This window comes from Diabrotica undecimpunctata, chromosome 9, assembly GCF_040954645.1.
Source record: "Diabrotica undecimpunctata isolate CICGRU chromosome 9, icDiaUnde3, whole genome shotgun sequence".
NCBI classification, from domain to species: Eukaryota; Metazoa; Arthropoda; class Insecta; order Coleoptera; family Chrysomelidae; genus Diabrotica; species Diabrotica undecimpunctata.
The window spans coordinates 119,398,523-119,419,755 of record NC_092811.1 but is presented as its reverse complement, the minus strand read 5'-3'; the positions used below and the strand labels follow the sequence as shown (position 1 = coordinate 119,419,755).

At 31.6% G+C, this 21,233-nt stretch overlaps 3 protein-coding genes across 4 annotated transcripts in view; 1 reads left to right on the top strand and 2 right to left on the bottom strand.

Annotated features, from left to right (window-relative positions):
* Nucleotides 1-15,539, bottom strand: part of LOC140451343 (PX domain-containing protein kinase-like protein) — a 42,472-nt gene extending 26,933 nt beyond the window's left edge. For both annotated transcript variants that reach the window (XR_011952038.1, XM_072545088.1), the window contains exons 1-4: nucleotides 15,285-15,539; nucleotides 15,040-15,228; nucleotides 5,175-5,271; nucleotides 3-229 (exon numbers count right to left, since the gene is read on the bottom strand). Coding sequence is in view for 1 of the 2 variants with exons in the window: in XM_072545088.1 (XP_072401189.1) it covers nucleotides 3-229; nucleotides 5,175-5,271; nucleotides 15,040-15,228; nucleotides 15,285-15,386 (615 nt within the window). In the remaining variant the exon portion in view is untranslated. The remainder of the gene's footprint in view (nucleotides 1-2; nucleotides 230-5,174; nucleotides 5,272-15,039; nucleotides 15,229-15,284) is intronic.
* A 155-nt stretch (nucleotides 15,540-15,694) lies between these two features.
* On the top strand, nucleotides 15,695-16,990 carry Sras (Ras converting CAAX endopeptidase Sras). The gene has a single exon (XM_072545089.1). It carries the CDS (start codon nucleotides 15,918-15,920, stop codon nucleotides 16,773-16,775), a length of 858 nt encoding a protein of 285 aa, XP_072401190.1. The 5' UTR covers nucleotides 15,695-15,917; the 3' UTR covers nucleotides 16,776-16,990.
* A 599-nt stretch (nucleotides 16,991-17,589) lies between these two features.
* On the bottom strand, nucleotides 17,590-19,677 carry Psf3 (DNA replication complex GINS protein Psf3). The gene is made up of 3 exons (XM_072543355.1): nucleotides 19,451-19,677; nucleotides 19,058-19,326; nucleotides 17,590-17,862 (listed from the first exon to the last, which is right to left on the bottom strand). The coding sequence occupies exons 1-3, from the start codon at nucleotides 19,554-19,556 to the stop codon at nucleotides 17,632-17,634; spliced, it is 606 nt and encodes a 201-aa protein (XP_072399456.1). The 5' UTR covers nucleotides 19,557-19,677; the 3' UTR covers nucleotides 17,590-17,631.
* Between the last annotated feature and the right edge of the window lie 1,556 nt (nucleotides 19,678-21,233).

Below are 21,233 nucleotides of genomic sequence, written 5' to 3'. Positions count from 1 at the left end.
ACCTGTAACTGGCTCAAACTCTTGAACACAGCATGCATTTCTCTGTCGTCCAAATATTTATCCGGGCCATAATCAGTCCAGCCTCCGAATATTTCTTCCTTCGGTTGAGATTTACATTTCAGATCATAGTAATGTTTGCGTAAACGCCAACCGATATCGTTAACTGGAGCAATCACTTCCCAGCCGACTTCACCTCTTAGTGCCAACGAAACATGTTGCAATGCCAACTCTACATGTTTATAATAAAGATTAAAATAAATTAAACAGTCAAATTTCTTATGTTAAATAAAGAGCTAGTTCCACTATCTAATTTATAAAAATAAAAATAACAATAATTTTTTTGTCTTGATTACATGACAATTTTATGGATATTTAAATTTTATCTACAGTAAAATTCCTCTTAACCGCTCACCTCAGAACTTCTTGGCTGGTTGACGTTTTAACTGTTTAATCTGACCTGTACTTACAATATATACAACATACTAACATGTTCGTTATGTGAGTATATTCAAGACCAAACCCGTTTTCAAGAACAGCAAATATCTATCAGAATGTTACAAAAAAAAAATTTATCGATTATATACTAAAATATCTTATAAAGAAACTATAAAAGCCAGAGTGGGCATATTTAATATTAAAACAATTTGAAATGTAATAGTTTCTGTTTTTTGTTCACCTATAAATGCTGTTTATTTCAAATTATCACTAGTATTAACGTTAACATTATTTTCATCGAGTTAGAATCTAACTCGATGATTATTTTAGAGAGTCAAAAAAGACGGCGTCCGATAAGGATGATCGCGAGAGCGAAAAAACCAAGTTCACTTGTTGCAAAACTAAGAAAATAATCACAATAATATGTGTAAAGTGTGGAAAAGCGTTCCATAAATCATGCACGGTACGAGATTGGGCCCGAAAACTTCAAATTTTAGATGAAACGCTTGTGATTTGTTGTGATTCTGGCATAACCTTAAATAGTGGGGATGGTATGGAAAATATGATCATTCATCTGCTAAATGAACTAATTTGTGAGTTAAGAAGTAAAAATCAAATCTTACAGGAAAATAATAAGCTGCTATGTGACAGTGACTACAAGGTCATTTGGCGCAGGCACAGAACAGCCACTTTGTTCTGTTGAATTGTCTGAGCTGCCACCTAAACCAAGAATATGAAGTAGTTCAATTGCACCCGTGACGTCTGTTAAATATATCAACCGTCAGCTGATTAAAGATGAAAATGATAAATAGGAAACCAAAAAAAAAGAGGTTTTTACAAAACAACTCGTCCAACACTTATTAAACGACCAGATCCACTCCAGGAAACCAATGAGAATGTTGGAAGTCTCCTACGTGTGGAACAGAAGCTAAGGAAATACTTAACTACAAAAAAAAGAAAACTGGATGAAAACGTTATCTGTGAAAAAAAAATGAAAACCAGGACAAATAAGTACAAAAGTTCATTTAAAATTACTGTTCCAAAACTAAAAATACCTTATTTATTGCAGCAAGAATTATGGCCGAACGGTGTACTTTTTTACCATTTTCAGAACGTACAGAGGCACCCCAGCGCCAAAAGACAGTCTACGGTACACACCAAAAGAAATTATCAGTAATCCACTTAATACGCAATCAATTAGAACAAGTATTGATGTTATTAATTTTATCCTAGATCATGATGAATGCTTTGCTCTTGGTTTAACTGAGCACTGGAAAACAGAAGAACAACTGAGCGACTACAATGTAAGGAATTTTAAACTGATCTCTTCATATTGTAAAAGCAGTTAACAGGAGCATAGTGTCAGTGCGGTATACATCAAAGACACTTTTATTACAAAAGCCCGGGAAGATATTTCTAGTTTATCAAAAAGAACGGTGTTTCCAGTGTTCCGCTGCAGAGGTGCGAATTGATAAAAAGAAGATTGTAATCATATCCATCTACCGAACGGAAGACCCACAAGTTTTAATAAACAATTAGACCAAAAACTTTGTGATTTAGTTGACAGTGACTACATCATTATTCTGGCTGGTGGTTTTAACTTAGATATGCTGCTTGAGGGTGTGAGGTGGCCAGACACATTAAAAATGTTCCATTAAAAGAGCTCCTTTGATATTAAACCTTACATCAAAGACTATACACGCATACAAGGTAACAAAAAATCCTGTATAGATATTTTTACAAATCTTGATTTATGTGATTCTGTTGTATTCAATTCTCATACATCTGATCATACTGCTCAAAAGGTAAAATTTTAGTCAAATATAAAAAAAAACGAATATTTAGCAATGAGAATAAAGATTTTTTTAAATTCATGTTAGGTAATCTAGTCTGGGTATATGTTTTTGAGACATTAGAGATAGATAATCAGTGGGATGCTTTTATGAATATAGTTCAGAAAATTTTTATTCAATGTTTTCCACTCAAAGAGATAAATACAACAAATAAAAAAAAATCACAAAAGTACTTTAAAAATAATGATATAAAACATTGTAAATCTAGGCTTGATGTTTTGTTTACTCTGTCTACTAATAATGTTGATTATAAAGATATTTACAGGACAGAAAAATGCAAATACAATTCTTTTCTTACTCAATCTCGAAAAAGTTGTTATAAAGAACGAATTGAAAATAGCGTAAATACAACTAAAATGGCTTGGCAATTGGTAAAAGAGATTAAGGGTAATACCAAAAATCAAGGTAATTTCTGTTTAGAGGGTGACCCTCAGGTGCTTTCTAACGAAATAAATAAATTTCTGGTAAATGCAGAGCCAGAAGCTGTTAAGAAAATAAAGCATGTAAACAATTTTCAAATTAATATCGAACAAAATAATTATTGCATGCTTTTAACTCCCGTTTCAGAGAAAGAAATAAGCCACATAATAAATAACTTAAAAAACAAGCATAGCTCTGGTTATGATGAAATATCAACCAACTTAATTAAATATGTTTCATCTGAGATTTCTCTTCCCCTTTCTTTTATAGTTAATGATTCTTTCGGGCAAGGTAAATTTCCTCAAAGTTTAAAACTGGCAATTGTCAAGCCACTACATAAAAAGGTGATGTTAGTAAGATGGAAAACTATAGACCAATAAGCTTTCTTCCATCATTCTCAAAAATGTTCGATAAAGAAAATATATTCCAAAATACAACACTTTTTTACTACAAACAACTTATTTAGTAGTTCGCAGCAGCATGGTTTTCTCGCAGGGAGATCTGTTGAGACAGCTACGTATGATTTTATATCAAAAATTTTAGAAAAACTAGAGGAAAAGATGAAAACACTAGGTGCTTTTTTGGACCTATGTAAGGCTTTCGATAGCCTAGATCATGTTCTTCTCATCATTAAAAGTGAAACTGGAACAAACCATGAAATGGAGATATCCAGGAGTGGCTAGTATACCTGTTGAATACAAAGCACGTGGTGTTCGTGTGTATTAAGGTATAAAAAATGCTTATTAAAAGCTTAAAATTTTTTATTTTAAAGAAGATCTTTTCGGAATTAAATCATTCCATCATCAGTTTAATAAAAAGTTGTTAAAAAACATTGTATGGCCACATAAAAAACAGTGGAAGGACATCCGTATTAAAATATAATCCTCATGGTATTTATCAAGGTAAATGCAATAGACTGTTAACTTGTTGATTATTAAAAACTGAAAATGGGGGCAAGTCAAACAAGTTAGCCCAAGACTCCAGAACAGATCAGAGGTAATGTAAGTCGATAAAACCTCACCAGCTACAGGGGGTCGTGTAAGATGCCCCCATTTTCAGTTTTTAATAATCAACAAGTTAACAGTCTATTGCATTTACCTTAATAAATACCATGAGGATTATATTTTAATACGGATGTCCTTCCACTGTTTTTTATGTGGCCATACAATGTTTTTTAACAACTTTTTATTAAACTGATGATGGAATGACTTAATTCCGAAAAGATCTTCTTTAAAATAAAAAATTTTAAGCTTTTAATAAGCATTTTTTATACCTTAATACACACGAACACCACGTGCTTTGAGATCATGTTCTCTTATTACAAAAATTATATCTTTATGGAATACAGGGACCGGCATTAAAATGGATAAAATCATTTCTCAAGGATAGGTCACAAAAAGTATGCTTGAAGAAAAAGGGATGTAAGGTTTACTCTGAACCGATCAATTTAAAATTAGGCATACCACAGGGGAGCGTCTTGGGGCCTTTTCTCTTTTTGGTCTACATAAACGACCTTCCAAATGCGGTGGTTAGTAGTTCTTCAAACCTTGTAAATTTCGCTGATAAGTCAAATGTGCTTTTCTGGGAAAAAAAACATTAGAAACACTCCTCAGAGCAAACTCTAAGCAAGGCTGAAGTGAACAGTGGTTCAGTAGAAATCGGTTGTTGTTTAATACTGATAAGACAGTTTTTGTTTACTTTAAAACCAGCCAGTCACGAGAACAGTTCCCAGATAAAATCAATTTTCTATCACAAAACACAGAACATGCTAGTTGAATTAAATTTCTTGCGTCTTCATATTGACCAGAACTTGAATTGGGGGGAACAAATGCAAAATACAACAACACAACTGAATAGAGCCTGCTACTCATTAAGAGTGCTAAATCTAGAGGAAGTTATTTTACTATCAGTATATTATGCAAACTTTTATTCTGTTATAGTCCAAAAAAAGGCAGTTCAGGTGATCTTAGGACTAAAGGCAGGAGAATCCTGTAAAGGCCGATTCAAATCACTCAATATCCTTATTAAAAATTTTACTTTGTTTATCACCTGCTTCCCAATCATGGATATAATACAAGAAGCTTAAATTTGCCACTTCAAAGATTGTCTTTAACAAAATCCTTTGTATGCATGTGTTAAATTTTACAATAGTCTACCATCTGACATTCAACAGGAAACACACTATAGAGCTTTTAAAAGGTTTTTCAACACCTGGTTAACATTGAGCCCTATACTGTGGCGGAGTGCCTGGCCTATCCTTCTCCCTGATCAGCATAATTAATTTGTAATGTTAATATATTTTAATGTGTTATATATGTGAATATATATTATATTTTTTTAAATCTGTGATTAACAATGTGACGTTATTTGCTCAATTATGTTATGTTAAAAATTTATGCAAATAAAAATTTACTTTATTTAATATAATACTATAAGCAAAGTTGTCCGATGTTCACAAAAACTTACCTCCAAATGGTTGGCAATAGTTAGCAGGATCAACAAATGATCTTGCTGGAAGAGACGAAACTAATATTGGATTCATGAAGATGCTGTCTAAATATTTCTGAAAAAAAAAGATATACAATGAATAACGGATCGATAAAATGCTTGTTACTTGTGTTTTCAAATATTTACAAAGCACAATGGCCAGAGCGTTAACTTACTGAGTGTGACAACTCAATGGATCATGTGTATTCCAATAAAACAATGGAAGAATCTCATGTTCATAGTAGGCAAATATAATCAATCTAACTTTACTTAGAAACAAATTATTTACTCAATAACACATACTATACAATTATTTCAGTACAGGAAATTAATATATACATGAATGTATGGACTGTATGGTAATATATAGTGCGACATAAAATCTTTCTATAGTCAAATATACTAATAATAGCCAAAGACACAGCAAACAATAAATAACTGAAGAAATCCTGAAATTGATGGAGCAAAGAAGTTAACTGAAAAACAATAGGTAGAATATGAAAAGAAACAAAAACTAATAACACAAAAAACAAAAATGGCCAAAGAAAAATAGATGGGGGATAAATGAATTCAAATGGAAAATCTAGAAGACAAACATGATATGTTTAACAAATTTAAAAAAGCTAGAGATATAGCTGGCTTGACAGATTTAATCCAGTTTCATGATTCCATTCAGCCATCACTACCTCAGAGTATTTCTTAAGAGTATTTGCGGATACTTTTACTAATATTCTCCTTTTTTATCTAAGACACTTCATGTTCTCATAATGCTTAATTATTTTCCACACTGTAGTTTTAGAAATCCGCCACTTCATCGATGAAATCAATTTTATCCGCCACTTCGAGGATCGTTTTATGTGGCAATAATTTGTAGTCACCAAGTCACGAATTTGTAGAGATACCAGGCACCATTTTATTGAAATAATACAGTGGTTCACTCAATTTGACAAGAAATTAATTGTAGAATATAGTTTGACGTTTGTTGGGGTGTCCCGCTGCATTGTTTTCGTAGCCTAATTGTCTTTTCTTGTATGGTTTTTAAAAGTTACTTCATACTGTCCCATTATTTAGTTGTCACTAATTTTTACATATTTTGATGATTTGTATGATATTAATAAGTTATGTGGGTTGTATAAGACAATATTACTTATGTTTTGTGATTATATATCATTTAAAATATTATTTAGCATTATTATCATAATTACTAAAAAAATAATAAATTAAAAGTCAAACGCCTGAATTTATTATATAGTTTAATTTGTCCTATTACAATAGTCTCTCTTTATAACGATTGCCTATAAGGCCTATATAACGATAATTCCTCTATAACGATAAAAATAGTAAACGTTGGTTGGTTCGTCATAAGGAAAATGTATTAATTCTTTCTCTATACCGATATCGTTCTCTCTTTATAGCGATGACTTTTCAACGTTCAAGAGTGGATGACAAATGTGTTATAGTGTTTAAAGTTCAGACCACCTGAGTTACGAGTGGCAAGGTCATTGTCCAGCGGTTGTTTTGTATTGCGCTTAAGGAATGCGGCCACCCATTCTACTCATTCTTATCAGAGGGTTAAGTGACTCGCTTTTATTGTTCGGGCGGCGTGCCTAACTGTTATCACACAGATGTCATCTATTGGCGACTTTTCATTTCCAGTTTGAGTTGTGTATCAGTGTGTCAACAGTCAACATCTTTTCGAAAAAGCGTAAAGTACTCTCGGTGGAGGAAAAGTTATCGATAACTCGAGCAATAGAGAAAGGTGAAAAGCAATCGGATGTCGTTCGCTGTACGGGGCTGTCTCAGTCAACTGTGCCTACGATAGAAAAAAGTGACTTGAAGCGGAGATGGAGGGCGGTAGCAGGAAGAAACTGCGGAAACCTCAGCATATGAACCATATTCCACTTTCGGGGTCTGTGGTCAGGACAAAAGCTGAGTTTTTTGCAACTGAGCTTGGAACTCAGAATTTCAAGGCATCTGAGAGTTGGCTGAGCAAGTGGAAGCAGCGGCACAAGATCAACTGCGGGCAAATCAGCGGAGAAGCTCGCGATGTTAACAAAAACGTAACGGATGATTGGCTAGCAAACGTGTGGCCTGGACTGAAGGCACGATATGCGTCAGACGACATTTTCAATGCTGATGATTGTTTTTTTAAAATGACACCAAAGAGAACTTTATCGGAAAAGTGCGTTGGTGGAAAGCTCTCTCAAGGAGCGCATTACAGTTTTAGTGACCGTTAACATGACAGGTTCGGTGAAGCGAAAATTGTTAGTGATAGAAAAGTCGAAAAACCCACGTTACTTTAAAAACATAAAAAATCTATCAGTGACCTATAAAGCAAACAAGAGTGCGTGGATGACTTCGGAAATTTGAAGAAGCGATAAGAAAGTGGGATATCGAGCTTAAAGGGAAAAAAATTCTTCTGCTTGTAGACAATTGTCCTGCTCATCCTGTACTGTGCGACCTTCAAAACACTGAACTTTGTTTTCTGCACAACGAGTGTCCTTCAGCCCGTGGAACAAAGTGTCATCAAGAGTTTGAAAAGCCATTACAGGAGAAGACTTTTGATGGAATTGGTTGAGAACAATGGCGATCTTAAACTAAACATTCTTGACGCCATCCTAATGATTAGTAAATCCTGGGACGAGGTGACGAGCAATACAATAAAACATTCCTTCAAACACGCAGGATGGCTGGAAGATCAAGGATTGACTGATAATGAAGATGGCCTACCATTATATGTTTGGGCCAGACAGTTTGATGAAAATTTGAAAATTGAAAAAGATTGAAGTTTGAAAAAAAGAAGTTGATGAAAATGTAGCTACAACATCTGGACTTTCTGACGAGGATATCCTACAAGCAGTTCGTGTAGAAGAAGAAAACAGTGACCCGGAAGTGGAAGCAGAGCCAGAACCAGCTCCGACCCCTCAGCAGGCATTGGATGCGGCAAAAGTACTGCATCGATTCTTCATCCACCAGGAAGACGATATGAGTGCTATGGAAGATTCTATTCGTCTTCAGGACAAGGTCAGGTCAGTTCTGTGAAAAGGGAAAAGGAAACAGACCAAGGTGACAGACTTTTTTGGTAATGTAGGCTAAATATATTTTAAAGTAGCATATTATTTTGTTATTGTACAGTATACATGTTTTAACTGTACAGTCATTTTTTTATACTGTATTGCTTATATGTATTATTCTTTAATAAATCTATGTGGTGTATAATACAGTGTTAATTCATTTATATTCGTTTTGATAAATTTTGAAATTAAAATAGGTTATTTAGTACAGTACTATTAATATTACAGTACCGAATTTTGTCTCTCTCTGTATAACAATCTCTCCTTATAACGATACAAATTCCCGTTCCCTTGCATATTGTTATAGAGAGAGAGGACTGTATATAGTTGTTAGGGCTTGTTTAAGAAAACCTCTCATATACTAATTAAACTCGACAGGGAAAATAATAATAGATGAATTATTATCAATACTGTATACACTCTTTTTTACATTTACACAACCATATTCAATAGAGTACATGCATCATGGGAGAATGATGAGTTTGGTGTAATGGTGCATTGTCCTGCAGGTGATCCAGCTGTGAATATTGCTCAAGCCTTTAGTTTTTTAAAATTGTATCAACATAATAATATTTCCAATAATCGTAATGTATTTTTGGATTTAGTTTTTTCTAATGTTAGGGAGCTAAATATCTTAAAAGCAAGTGATCCCCTTGTAGATCCTAGCATCCATCATGTGGGTTATGAATACTGCTTAAACCTCGATGTGAAAGAAACAAATAGAAAAAAGTTGGTTTATGACGAGTTGTTTTATGATTTTCGGAATGGCGATTACATTGTGCTTAACAACTTTCTTGCTTTGATAGACTGGCAGGTAGGTATGGTGGTGGTTTTTTCCTGATCTTAGAAGACTGACTCTGGAGAAAAAATATGCTCACTATATTTATGCTAATAATCGTTCTGATGATGACTATATTAGATTTTCCCACCTAAGAGCTAAATGTAAACAACTGAAATTTGCTTCAGCAACTATATTAAAGGTATAGATACTGGCCTAAGAAATGATCCAAAATCTGATCTAGTCATAACCTACCTAACTCCTTATTTTATCAAGTCCAATCTGCAACAAATGGTCAAGACATTGCTGATTTATTTATGATTTTCTTCCAAACTGTGTATTTAGTACAAATATTTGTCCTTCTAAGATTACCATGACTGATATTTTTAATGGCATAAATGAGCTGACCAATAAGCTCACTGCTGGTCCAGATGGAGTGACTAATTTTTTATTAAAAAAGTGTGTCTGTACCCTTGTAATACCATTTGTTATATTATTTAATAGATCTCTGGAAACCTCTATGTTTCCTTCTTCATGGAAAGAAAGTTATGTTGTTCCTATATTTAAAAATGATCAGAAAGACAATATTAAAAATTATCGTAGCATTTGTATACAATCTGCAATCCCTAAGCTCTTCGACTGACTTATAGCAAAGCAGCTTTATTGGTTATGTAAAGGTTTATTAACTCTATCACAACATGGTTTTCATAGCAAAAAATCCACTGCAACAAACTTGGTTTACTATCAATCTGATATATTATCTCATATAGAAGACCGTAAACAGGTAGATGCAATATAATGTACAGATTTTTCCAAAGCATTTGATCGTGTAGATCACCAAATACTTTTGTGCAAATTAATTAACGTAGGCTTTCATGTCAGGTTTATTGAATGGATTAAAAACTCTACATCTGGGGGAAGTCAAAGAGTCAAGATAGGTTGTCATCTGTCTGACAGTATCTCAGCAACATCTGGAGTTCCTCAAGGATGTCACACTTCTCCACTTCGTTTTAATATATTCTTTAACAACTCTTTAATCACTTTCTGTTACCTAAATAGCAAATGTCTAATGTTGGCAGATGGCTTGAAATTTTGGAAAGTTATAGATAGCTTAAATAATCAAGCCTTGCTACAAGATGACTTAGACAGACTACAAAATTGGTGCAATCAGAACAAACTTCACTTAAATGTAAAAAATGTTGTTTTATAAGTTTTTCTTGTAAAGTCAATAGAAGTGGAATAAGCTATACTATTAATAATCAGCCACTAAATTATGTTTCTTCTATTTGGGATTTGGGTTTTCGATGAGAATCTTACTTTCTGTGACCACATTATAAACTCTATTTCAATAATGGCATCTAAAGTTCTTGGTTCGTTACTAGGAATTGCAAGTATTTCTCCATTGATTCAACAAGATTAGTGTATTGTTGCTTAGTTAGAACTATTTTGGAATACTGTTCAATTATTTAGCCACCCTATTTTTAGAACAACATATACCATAGAAATAGTCCAGCATAAATTTTTGAGATATTGTGCTTACCATGTCCACACTACTATTGAAAATCATTGTTATTCCCATATTGAACAACAATTATCTTTACCCTCACTCAAGAACCTATGTGATATGTCATTAGCCATATTTATCTATAAGATCATACATGGATTTATTGATTGTCCAAACCTGTTAAGCCAGATTAACTTTAATGTTCCCCATCAAGCTCTATGTTACCACAATATTTTCAATATCCCTTTCCACAGAACAATCTATGGTATTCACAACCCATTGGATAGATACATGAGGCTATTAAATGTTCTCGATTTTGATATTTTCAATATAACTTTAACTCAGTTAAAAATATCTCTTGCTTTGTTATATGTATATTGGTGTGGTTGAATTTTGTTCTTGTTATATTTTATTTGTTTTTTTAGTATGTAAGATTTATAGTCTCATTTTTTAAACTTTTTAATATTGATTTTATATTATAAGTAATTTCAAGTTTTGAATCCTAACTGTGATATTGTATATTGTAATTTAAACTATTAATGGGGTTATCCTGTGTATTAAATAAATAAATAAATAATTAAATGCTATTTTTTAAATGAAGTATAAAGCTGTTTTGTTATTAAAGTAATCTCGTCAAACCTGCTTGATTTATATTCTTAATAAGTAATTAAATCGTATTCATTTAACAAATTCCCAATCGTCAATAGAACCATGTGTAAGTCAAACAGGGTCATACTGATGTACAACTTATGTATTATATGATTTTTAAAAATATTTACTTTTGAAACTGTTAGTGTAAGAATTTCTTGAAATTTAATCATTATATCACAATTAAACTAAACTCTAAAAAATAACACGACCAGTAAATACCTTAACAATAACTATGACATAAATATAACACAATATATTAACTTAAAAATCAAAACGATACAATTTGAATTTAAAATGATGGCAAGTTGAGATCTGTAACATGAGAATCTGTCTCGCTTAAGGTAATAAATTATATTTAATAGCCTCTTGATGAATGAGGCGGCGAATATCAACACATGCTCATGTTTACTGATGGGAATTTGGTAAACGAATGAACTATAATACATAGATATGTGAAATAATGATTAAACGATAAGATTAACATTTTATATGTTTTGACTTAAGAAGTAGCAAAGGTGCTTAAAGCAAAAAAATACCATCCATTTTGTTGTTTTATTTTTGAAATTATTAAAGACTGCATTGGCCCCTTTAAACAAAGTCTTAAACAATAACTGCATTGCCTAGGGAATGTCGAATAGTTCAATGGAAGAACAAAGTTAGAATAATTCTTTGTTACTCTTTGGAACCTATCCCAAAAGCTCATATGATCAACCAATTGATCTCGATTGACTAATTGATCAAGCTCAGCCATTTCGACATCTCTACCATATAGGATGAGTGGGTTACACCACTAGAAGATCATGAAATTCATAGAATTACAAGAAACTGCTTAGATCAACTGATAGATGATTTCAGTGATGAAGCAAGCCAGTTATACCTTCTGGGTTTAATAGATGCTTGGAGAAGCTAGATTGAAAAGTTGTCAATGAACAACTTTCTTTCATGTACCTTACTCTAAAACTATGCTCATGACTTTGCTGAAGAGGATTTTAAATTAAAATAAATATAAAACAAAACAAAATGTATAAAAAATCAAATGCTATCAGTGTGAAATATAAAAATGGATGATACTAACCATTTAAAGAAAAAATAGCTATAATAATCAGTGTAGTAAAAAAAGATAGTATAAAAAGTGAAATATTAAAACCAAAAAGATATGCAAATAAGGAAGAACTGGATCCAGATCCAGAAGTAGTTTTTAATAAATGACTATTCATATTGGTAATGAACTGATCTTACAGTGACAAATAACATTCCTAATGCCTATCAATATCATTAAACAAAGTTTAATAAAGCAATTAAGCAATATTCAAATTCAAGATTGTTTTAACATAAATATGGAATAGTGTATGGGATATGGGATTCACATAATATCCTATGATTCACTCTTACTATACCATATTCGCCTAACAGAAAAGTAGAATAAACAAACTAGGGACGCGTGATATATTCATTCCAAGTATCTAGAGATGCTGAAGAGGTATCTACTTGTTACAAAATCACTTATACTGTAACTGATTATATACAAAAGCATATCAAAAGTAACAAGTAGAAACTCACAAGTAACGACAATCTACACCTTTAAACAAAGACGCATAATTTGCAGTTTTAACAGATATGGATTCAGTAATCCTTACGAATCATATTTATGTCTGTTGAATTATATAAATATAATTTTTACTTTTAATAGCTCTATATATGTTAGTTGGTATATTTATAGTGTTGGTTTATAATTATAGTGTTATTTAAATAAACTTAGAACTGTGAACATTTTTAAGGTGTTTGCTGTTTTCTCTCAACTGAAGTAAGTAAATTTAATATTATTTTGACTGTATTATAATAATTATTATGATGATAAAAGGGTTGCAAGTGTGAGTCCATAATTGAACAAATATATTAAAAAGGTCAATACTCACAATCTAATATTTACTTTCAAAGTTTTACAGAAGCGATCGGTTTCGAGGCTTACAATATTTGCCTCATCCTCAGGCCCAGCAAAGAGTTTGTTTTGTTAAAAAACAATAATATAGATATCGCCAATAAGAAGTTTTCCGCTTACATCCAGGGTACTGTCTGTCTTCATCTTTTCCTTTTGACACTATCATTGTAGTGAGGTGATATGTTGATCATTATATATGTATGTAAATAAAAGGTCTTACAAAATAAAGACCTTTAGGTCTTAACCTTGTAAGAACCTGTGAAAAAACAACAAAAAACAAAAAAAGGACATCCTACTGCATAATATGTGATTTTCCATCTTCCACAAGTTTTTAAACTATATACAGTCCTGATGTGGATTCATTTCGCATAATGTGTCCAAAGTACTGTAACTTTCGAGATTTGATGGTGGTCAGTACCTCTCGGTTCTTCTTCATTCTTCTGAGGACCTCCTCATTGGTGACTCGGTCAGTCCACAGGATTTTAAGTATTCTCCGATATAGCCACATCTCAAATGCTTCCAATTTTCTGCACATATCTTCGTTCAAGGTCCACGATTCAACACCATAAAAAGAACAGAGAAGACGTAGGTAGCATCGCAGCATTCTTACTTTTATACCAAGAGAGAGGTTGTGGCTCTTGAAGAAGGCCCCCATCCGGTTGAAGGTGGATCTAGCTTTTGATGTGGAAATGAGTAGCAATGATAAATAAAAGATACGAAATAATTCGAAATTACATAAACAAAATGGAATATTTTAAAAATAAAAAACTGTAACCCATTTTACTCATTGTACCTATCTACTTTTCCAGTACTTATTTTTCTTAATTCGATATTACTTATATGTAATAGTAAAAAGTTTTTTTCATCATTTTCAAAGAAAAACTTTCGTTTTACATCCGCAAAGTATGTTCGTTTGTGCGTTGTCGCCTATGCAATACTTTGGGGACGATCTATCGATGGATTCATATATAGTTTTGTCTCCTGAATCAAAATCTGAAAGCGGCATTTTGATATCTCAAACCATCTTCGACATAACCGGCAAGTCAAAAATAGTGATGTCACAATTCTTCTAAATATACATTCGTTTCTGCTGACACAAATAAATGTTAAATCGATATCGAAACGTCGACTTAATAAATTTTATTTATTAATGTTAATGTAATGTTAAATGTATAAGTTTATCTACCCTATAATTATGTATAAGTATTTTCCCGAACTTTTACACAAGAAGAGGTCTCTTTTTATATCATTAATGATAATATTATTACTTATTTCCAAATATTGGATTTAAAGCGTAAAATGTATAAAAACAACTTTCTATTTTTTGCTTTTTGATTAATACCACAGTTAACTAATGATGTGTGAATGACAGTTTACAAAAATATTATTTAAGTATACTTCTTTGAAAGATTAATCATTGATTACTATTATTTTAACAGTAATCCTAAAAATTATAAATTAATTCATTTCAAATTCAGATGGTATAGGCTGCTAGAATCTTAATACAACCCTGTACAATTATATAAACATAGGGTTTCGCGTGTTATGTGCATGCATTTGTTGACCGCGCTACTTTTCTGTTAAATGAATTTACTATATACCATATAATAATACTTAAATGTAGTTTTAACAAAGTAAATGTTTCTAAAATATTCTGTAGTCATTTAATAAATAAAAACAAAAATTACTAATATCTTATCTAATATATTACTAATATATTATCTAAATAAGTTTTTATACTAAATTATACTAAATAAAATACACAACTTCTAATTAAAAAACTACTGCCAGATAAAAATAATCATTATAAATGTCATGTTTTATAATCAATGTTGTTTCTCTGAAGGACTATCTCAGCAAGTTCAAAGTGCATATAAAAAAAGACGTGGCATAAATACCTGCAAACCCTGTTGTCTTTCACCGATGAAATGTGGATCCATGTTCCCGATAAGTTTCTTTGGAGGCAACTCCAGAGGTATCCCAGAGGATTGCAACACATTATGGAGTTTGTAGAAATCATTATAGCGCTTATTAATCCTCCACGTTTGATCTGAAAAAGGTCCTCTGTACACTTTTATGCTGAATTCCTAAAATACACCTTTGATTATTATCCAATTAATGTTTATTTTATTAGTTGTATTACTGTATGACCATTGACGTTTTTCCAATTTTCAATTGTACATTTTATTTGTTCCGTATCATCTAGTAAAACTTTATTGGTGGTTTGTCGCTCAAAAATAGCCATTGAATCGAATTCATTTGCCTATTTTTACGTAAAAAATCCATTAAGAAATAATTTATTTTCAATTTTAATTGATCATTCCTTACACTGACACTTGTGACATCACTATTTTGACATTGACACAAAGATTGTAAGTTTGACACCCTTTTCTACTTTTTTAGTTAATCCACATTTCATTTATTACCATTGTATAAATTCTAAAACTTATAGACTTATAGTCCCAAAAATAGGATAATGAATATGATGGATTAGAAAATTGAAAAAAACTCTGAAAACAAATATAAATGTCTTTAAACCATTTTTTTCTTTTCAATATTATCATAGGTGTCATGAATAGATCAGTAGACTTCCTGGCATTCAGCCACTTTGAGAACTGTATGAAATTAGGTTATTTTTAACCTTGAAGTAGTTATATTGTTAAAGATTTTATAATTTTATTTAGAATTTCTGTTATAATTATGATTATTTCATAGTTCGCTAAGTGTACATAAAAAATGAGCTTAGCTTTAAGTGACGAATTCAAGCTTATCAAAAATGGAATGGAACATCGACGAAAGTATACAATGTTACAAGTCAATTATCCTTTGCTTCTTACTATCTGTTACCTATTTATTTAGTCTTCATATATGGAAAAATCCTCACGGCAGAGACCATCCATCAACGATAAAGAAAAGGTTCATAAGTGCGTTTATTATGTTGTTTATATCGCCTTGTTTTCTTTACATTGGTCTAGATAAAGAAATGTTACAAACGCATACATTTACTGAAATTCTAGGACTGAGAACTCAGGGACTATGTCAGGCTATTTTTATGCCGCTATTTCTAACAATGATTCTATTTTTGGGACCCATATCAATGGAACTGTACAGTGGTTTATCAAAAGTTTACATAGAAGAGATGTATTGGTTTTCAAATCTTAAAAACCTAATATGGCTGAGAAATCATATAGTAGCTCCGTTTACAGAAGAATTTACATTTAGAAGTTGTATAGTACCTATGCTACTGAACTGTTTCACTCCACTTACATCAGTACTAAGTAGCCCACTATTTTTTGGGGTGGCCCATTTTCATCATATGTGGGAAAGAATACATCATATGGGCATGGCATTTGATTTGGCCCTAAAGATTTCCTGTTTTCAGTTTGTATATACCACAATATTTGGAATGTACTCAGCATATATCTTCTACAGAACAGGACATTTTGTTTCTGTATTTATCGTGCATGCCTTCTGCAACCATATGGGTTTCCCAGATTTTACAGAAGTTATTACTTACAAAGGAATAAAGAAGTTTGTTATAGTTGCCTTATTTCTCATTGGATTTTGCTCATGGTGCTTTTTACTGAAGCCTCTAACAGAACCTGCCTGGTATTATCACACACTTTTAAAATAATTGAATGGTATTTGCAGTTCAAATGAAACTGGCTAACTTCATAAAAAGTATGTATTCATGCCCTAAAGCTATCATAGAATAGGGCAAGCCCTAAAGATTTGTGTGAACTGTCGATTTTAATGCCTAAAAGACCTATTCTATTGTGATTAGGTAATTGTTGTGTTTAGAATAACTGTTAATTGTATTTTATAAAAGTATTAAATTATTAAAAATTAGTCATTTGCTGTGTTTTTATTTCCCAGGACTTTTAAAAATATCAAAACCTGTAGATTGTTCTTAATTGAGAAATAATAATTCATTGTCTTTACATATTATTTCTTCAGTCCAGAAATAAGTATCATTTTGTTTTTTTTTTATGTTTTGACCTAGAGTGATTAAATCAAATCTAAATTTAATAAACATCTCTGGTGGATATTATACTAAATATTTGGAACACATTGCATTTAAGCAATGGGTTGCTCCATATTTAAAGCAAATTAATTTCTAGAAATTCATTTTTGGTGTATCAATTCTTAATCAGACCTAAATTGTCTTACAATATTTCATATCTTAAATTCCAGACAGCCATCCTTTCTTTTCTTCCAGATATTACCATACAAGCCATTTAGTAGGGCATTTCCCTTATATACCATTCTTTACTTTCAGTTATGATGATCACTTTTTCTCAAAATGGAGTTTTCTCATTAACAATATTGTTAGAAAATGTCTACGTTGAAGGCATAAAAACATCAATAAAATGTTTTTGATCTTGCTATTGCTTCCTAATACACTTTTAAATTACTAAAATATTTCTTCACCAATAAAAAATCACAACAAAGTTAAAAAAATATTTATTAAGATGAATTTTGCTAAAAATCTACAACAATTCTTCTACATTAATCCTCTTCCTCTTTTTATGATTAACTACCATATTAGCTGCTTCTAATGCTACATTTGAATCTACTAGCCAAGTGTTCATTTTAACTCTTGCCTTATAAGCATCATTGAATATTCGCCTCTCTAGTGTATCTAGCTTTAATTGGACAGATGGGTCAGAGATGGAATTATCTGCTAAGTCCATTAGTTGCCGAAAACGAGTTCTAAATGTCTAAAAAATGTAATTATATATTACTAAAAACAAAAGAAATATTTTACCTACATAAAACGAGAAAATAGATTAATATAATACCAGGAAAATGTGGAATTTGTGTACAAAAGATAGAAATATGTACTGTTTTCAAAATAATCTAACAATAGTTTATAACAAAGGCTCCAAGCAATTGAGCCCCTTAATAGATTTTCGTTTGGTCAACAAAATAATTATCAAATATTTATGTTCAGGTTGTCTTTGCAAAGCTGTCCTGATTTTAAAAGTTACTCATCTGTGAAGATTTTTTTTGTTTTCGTAAGTTTTCAAACAAATGTTTTACAAAATATTTCATATTTATGAATAAAAAAAGCAGATACTGCATTAGGGCTAACAATTTGAGACTTACCCTTAGGGGGTTTACTTAGAAACATTTTCATAACTATAGGTGTAATTTTTGTACATACTGCATTTTTGCTTATGAGGGCAGCATAGTTTATATATAAAGAAAACATTTGGATATTTGGTATAATTTGATCCTGTACAAAGAAGACATAATGAAGCTGATTTACCACAATGATACTACTATTATTATAAATGATACAATCTTATTTTGTCATTCTTATTTTTAGCATTAAAACAGGCAAAAACATCAAAATAAAGTATTTACAATACAGTTTTTAATTCATTGCTAATTTCCAATAAAACAGTTAATAAAGTTGAGTAAACAAAATTACTAAGAATAATCAAAGATATGAAAATAAAATACTTTGGGTCATATGTTGAGAGGTGAAAGATATGATTTATTCCAAATCATATTGGAAGGTAAAGTACAGGGTAAAAGAGCAGTAGGAAGATGCCAGAACATGTGGCTGAAAGAGCTGAGGAGATTGTTTGACTGCTTATCAGCTGAAATCTTGCACAGCAGTTTCCAAAGCTACAATTGCTGTTTGTAACGCCAACTTTCAAAAGGAGATAGCACAATAAGAAGAAAGAACGTACAAGTGACAAAAAACAAACAACATTAGCTACAGATATCAACTAAAATAGCATGATATAAAGCTTCAGTTCCAGCCTGAATTTATAGCAGGGCATGTTTCATGACAGATTTACATTGGTCATAAAAACTGACTTCAATCAAATGTGACTATATTGAGATTTTTTAAAACATTTATTAAAAATTGCTGTAATTTGATCCATTTTTCAGAAAACTTACATGTAATAAAGTCTCATGCACTTCTTCTTTTCTATCAAAGTGTTTGATGTTGGCACCTAATTCATAAAAATACAGATTGAATTTATGAAGGTCTACTGCACAAGCATCAGCTTTTAAAATTTCTCTATATGCTTCTTTGTATATTTTGGGTAAATCAGGCTGTACCAGAGGTTGGCGACTAAATGATATTTCACTTACTAACCACAAAGGAAACTCGTGCGAGGTCCCTGGTTGGAGATCTTTTTCAACAGAAGATGAATTTAAATGACCTAGAATGAAATAATGTTAAACAATTAATTTTATTAAAACACAATCATGCAATACTTGCTCAAACAAAATTTAACACTCTAGCTTGCATATGTAGAAATAAAACAAGTAAATAAATGAATTTACCCATATTTGGAATAGTCTGAAGAATTTTACAAGGTGTTCGTTCTTGAGTAGCTAATATATCTTCCATTGAGAAGTAGTTTGGAGTGTATGATGCTGGAAGAGGCATTTTCGACACAGATATTACTTAATAATTATGTTTAATTCAACATGAAAATAAAATTGTTTAAAAAAGAAAACGATAACACAACTAAAAGATATTTGACATGTAAAATTTGAATTAATGACATGACAGATGACAGACGTCAAATCTTCTTTTTTCTGATAAGTATCGTTTTAGTACGGGCATCTAATCTTAGAAAATGACTAAGGAAGGATTTCAGAATCTATCTGCATAGATAACGGAAAAATCTTCCAGTACCTAATATTCAAACTAATGATGCCTACTATAAAAGGCAACTTTCTGAATACGTATTTAATATTCACGTACTGGCTACATCACAAAGTATCTTCTACATGTATCGAGAAATAGAGGGGAAGAAAGGTAGTGATGACGTTTGTTCTCTTGTTCACCACTTCGTGTATAATCTTATACGACGAAATACGAAATACAAAGTATCTTTTGTGACTCTTGCAGTAGCCAAAACAAAAATTTTACAATGCTTCGGTTCCTTCATCATTTAGTTCATGTAGAAAAAAAGTTGGAATCTGTAATGATGACATTTCCAGTAAGATGGCACTCATACCTATAGTGTGATAAAAATATGGGACTTATCAAATCTGGTAGTTAAGGATGCTCGTCAAACACTGACGCCATTTGAGGTAATTAATGTTGACCATTCATTTTTTAGAAGTTGGACATCCCATCTCAATACGATATATGCCAAGAAATCAACATTTCCATCACGACCAATAAAGGAACTAAAAATTACTAATTCAAACACTAACATCTACTTCCGTTCAATACACAATGGAGTGTGGGAACAGGCCTCTATCGCTGGAAGAAGTAAAAGACGCATAAAGAATGTACTTGCTACTGAATTCATACTACCAGGATCTGCCTATGAAGATGTCTTTCCAATTTCTGCAGAAAAATATAAGGACCTGCAAGATTTAAAGAAGTTCTGTTCACCGAATGCGGCCGAATACTACAATAACATTAAATATTATAAGTAGTAAGTTTTTTAAACTAATGTAACATTGTAAAATTAAACATCTATTGCTATGTCAATAAACAGTAGAAACATTATTTGCATTAATTTCCCCACAGGTAAACCCAACTTTTGTTTAATCGTTAAGGAGACTATTATTAGAAGATGTTGAAGAAATGAAGAATACATTAAATTATTAACTTAACACATAATATTACCTGTTTAACATAAAAGCATCAGGAAATAATTAAATACCTGTCCAATCACGTCACACATTGTAGCTAGTAATGTGACGTCAATTCCGTCGTTTATCATCTACATGCAAAAATATCAACATGCTCCATCCTTAGTATATTATATCTATGGTTATCCCTTCAAGGCAAAGTATTCGGAAAGCGAGGAATTGGGAGAAGAAGAATATCATGGTTAAAAAACCTGATTTTAATATTAAATAGGTAACATTATATGTTAAGTCAATAATTTATTGTATTTTTTTGGTAAATCAATAAAATAAATAATTTTTGTACACACATATACGTACCAAAAGAATTTTTTTTCGTATACCACTGACATTCCGGAAACAAGAGTCGGCCATTGTAATCGGCAACTTTGAACGCAAATATCTTTGTTCATTCATCACTTACCACATAGATGGCGCAGGCAGTTAGGCTAAATCCACGGTTCGTAGACTTACT

What these genes read in the sequence shown, in the direction of transcription:
- Sras (XM_072545089.1), top strand. Translation starts at nt 15,918, where the DNA reads ATGGAATGGAACATCGACGAAAGTATACAATGTTACAAGTCAATTATC.
- Psf3 (XM_072543355.1), bottom strand. Translation starts at nt 19,556, where the DNA reads ATGCCTCTTCCAGCATCATACACTCCAAACTACTTCTCAATGGAAGAT. An exon ending in TCAGACTATTCCAAATATGG is followed by an intron (nt 19,327 to 19,450) that starts GTAAATTCATTT and finishes ATTTCATTCTAG; the next exon opens with GTCATTTAAATTCATCTTCT. An exon ending in TGCATGAGACTTTATTACAT is followed by an intron (nt 17,863 to 19,057) that starts GTAAGTTTTCTG and finishes TACATTTTTTAG; the next exon opens with ACATTTAGAACTCGTTTTCG.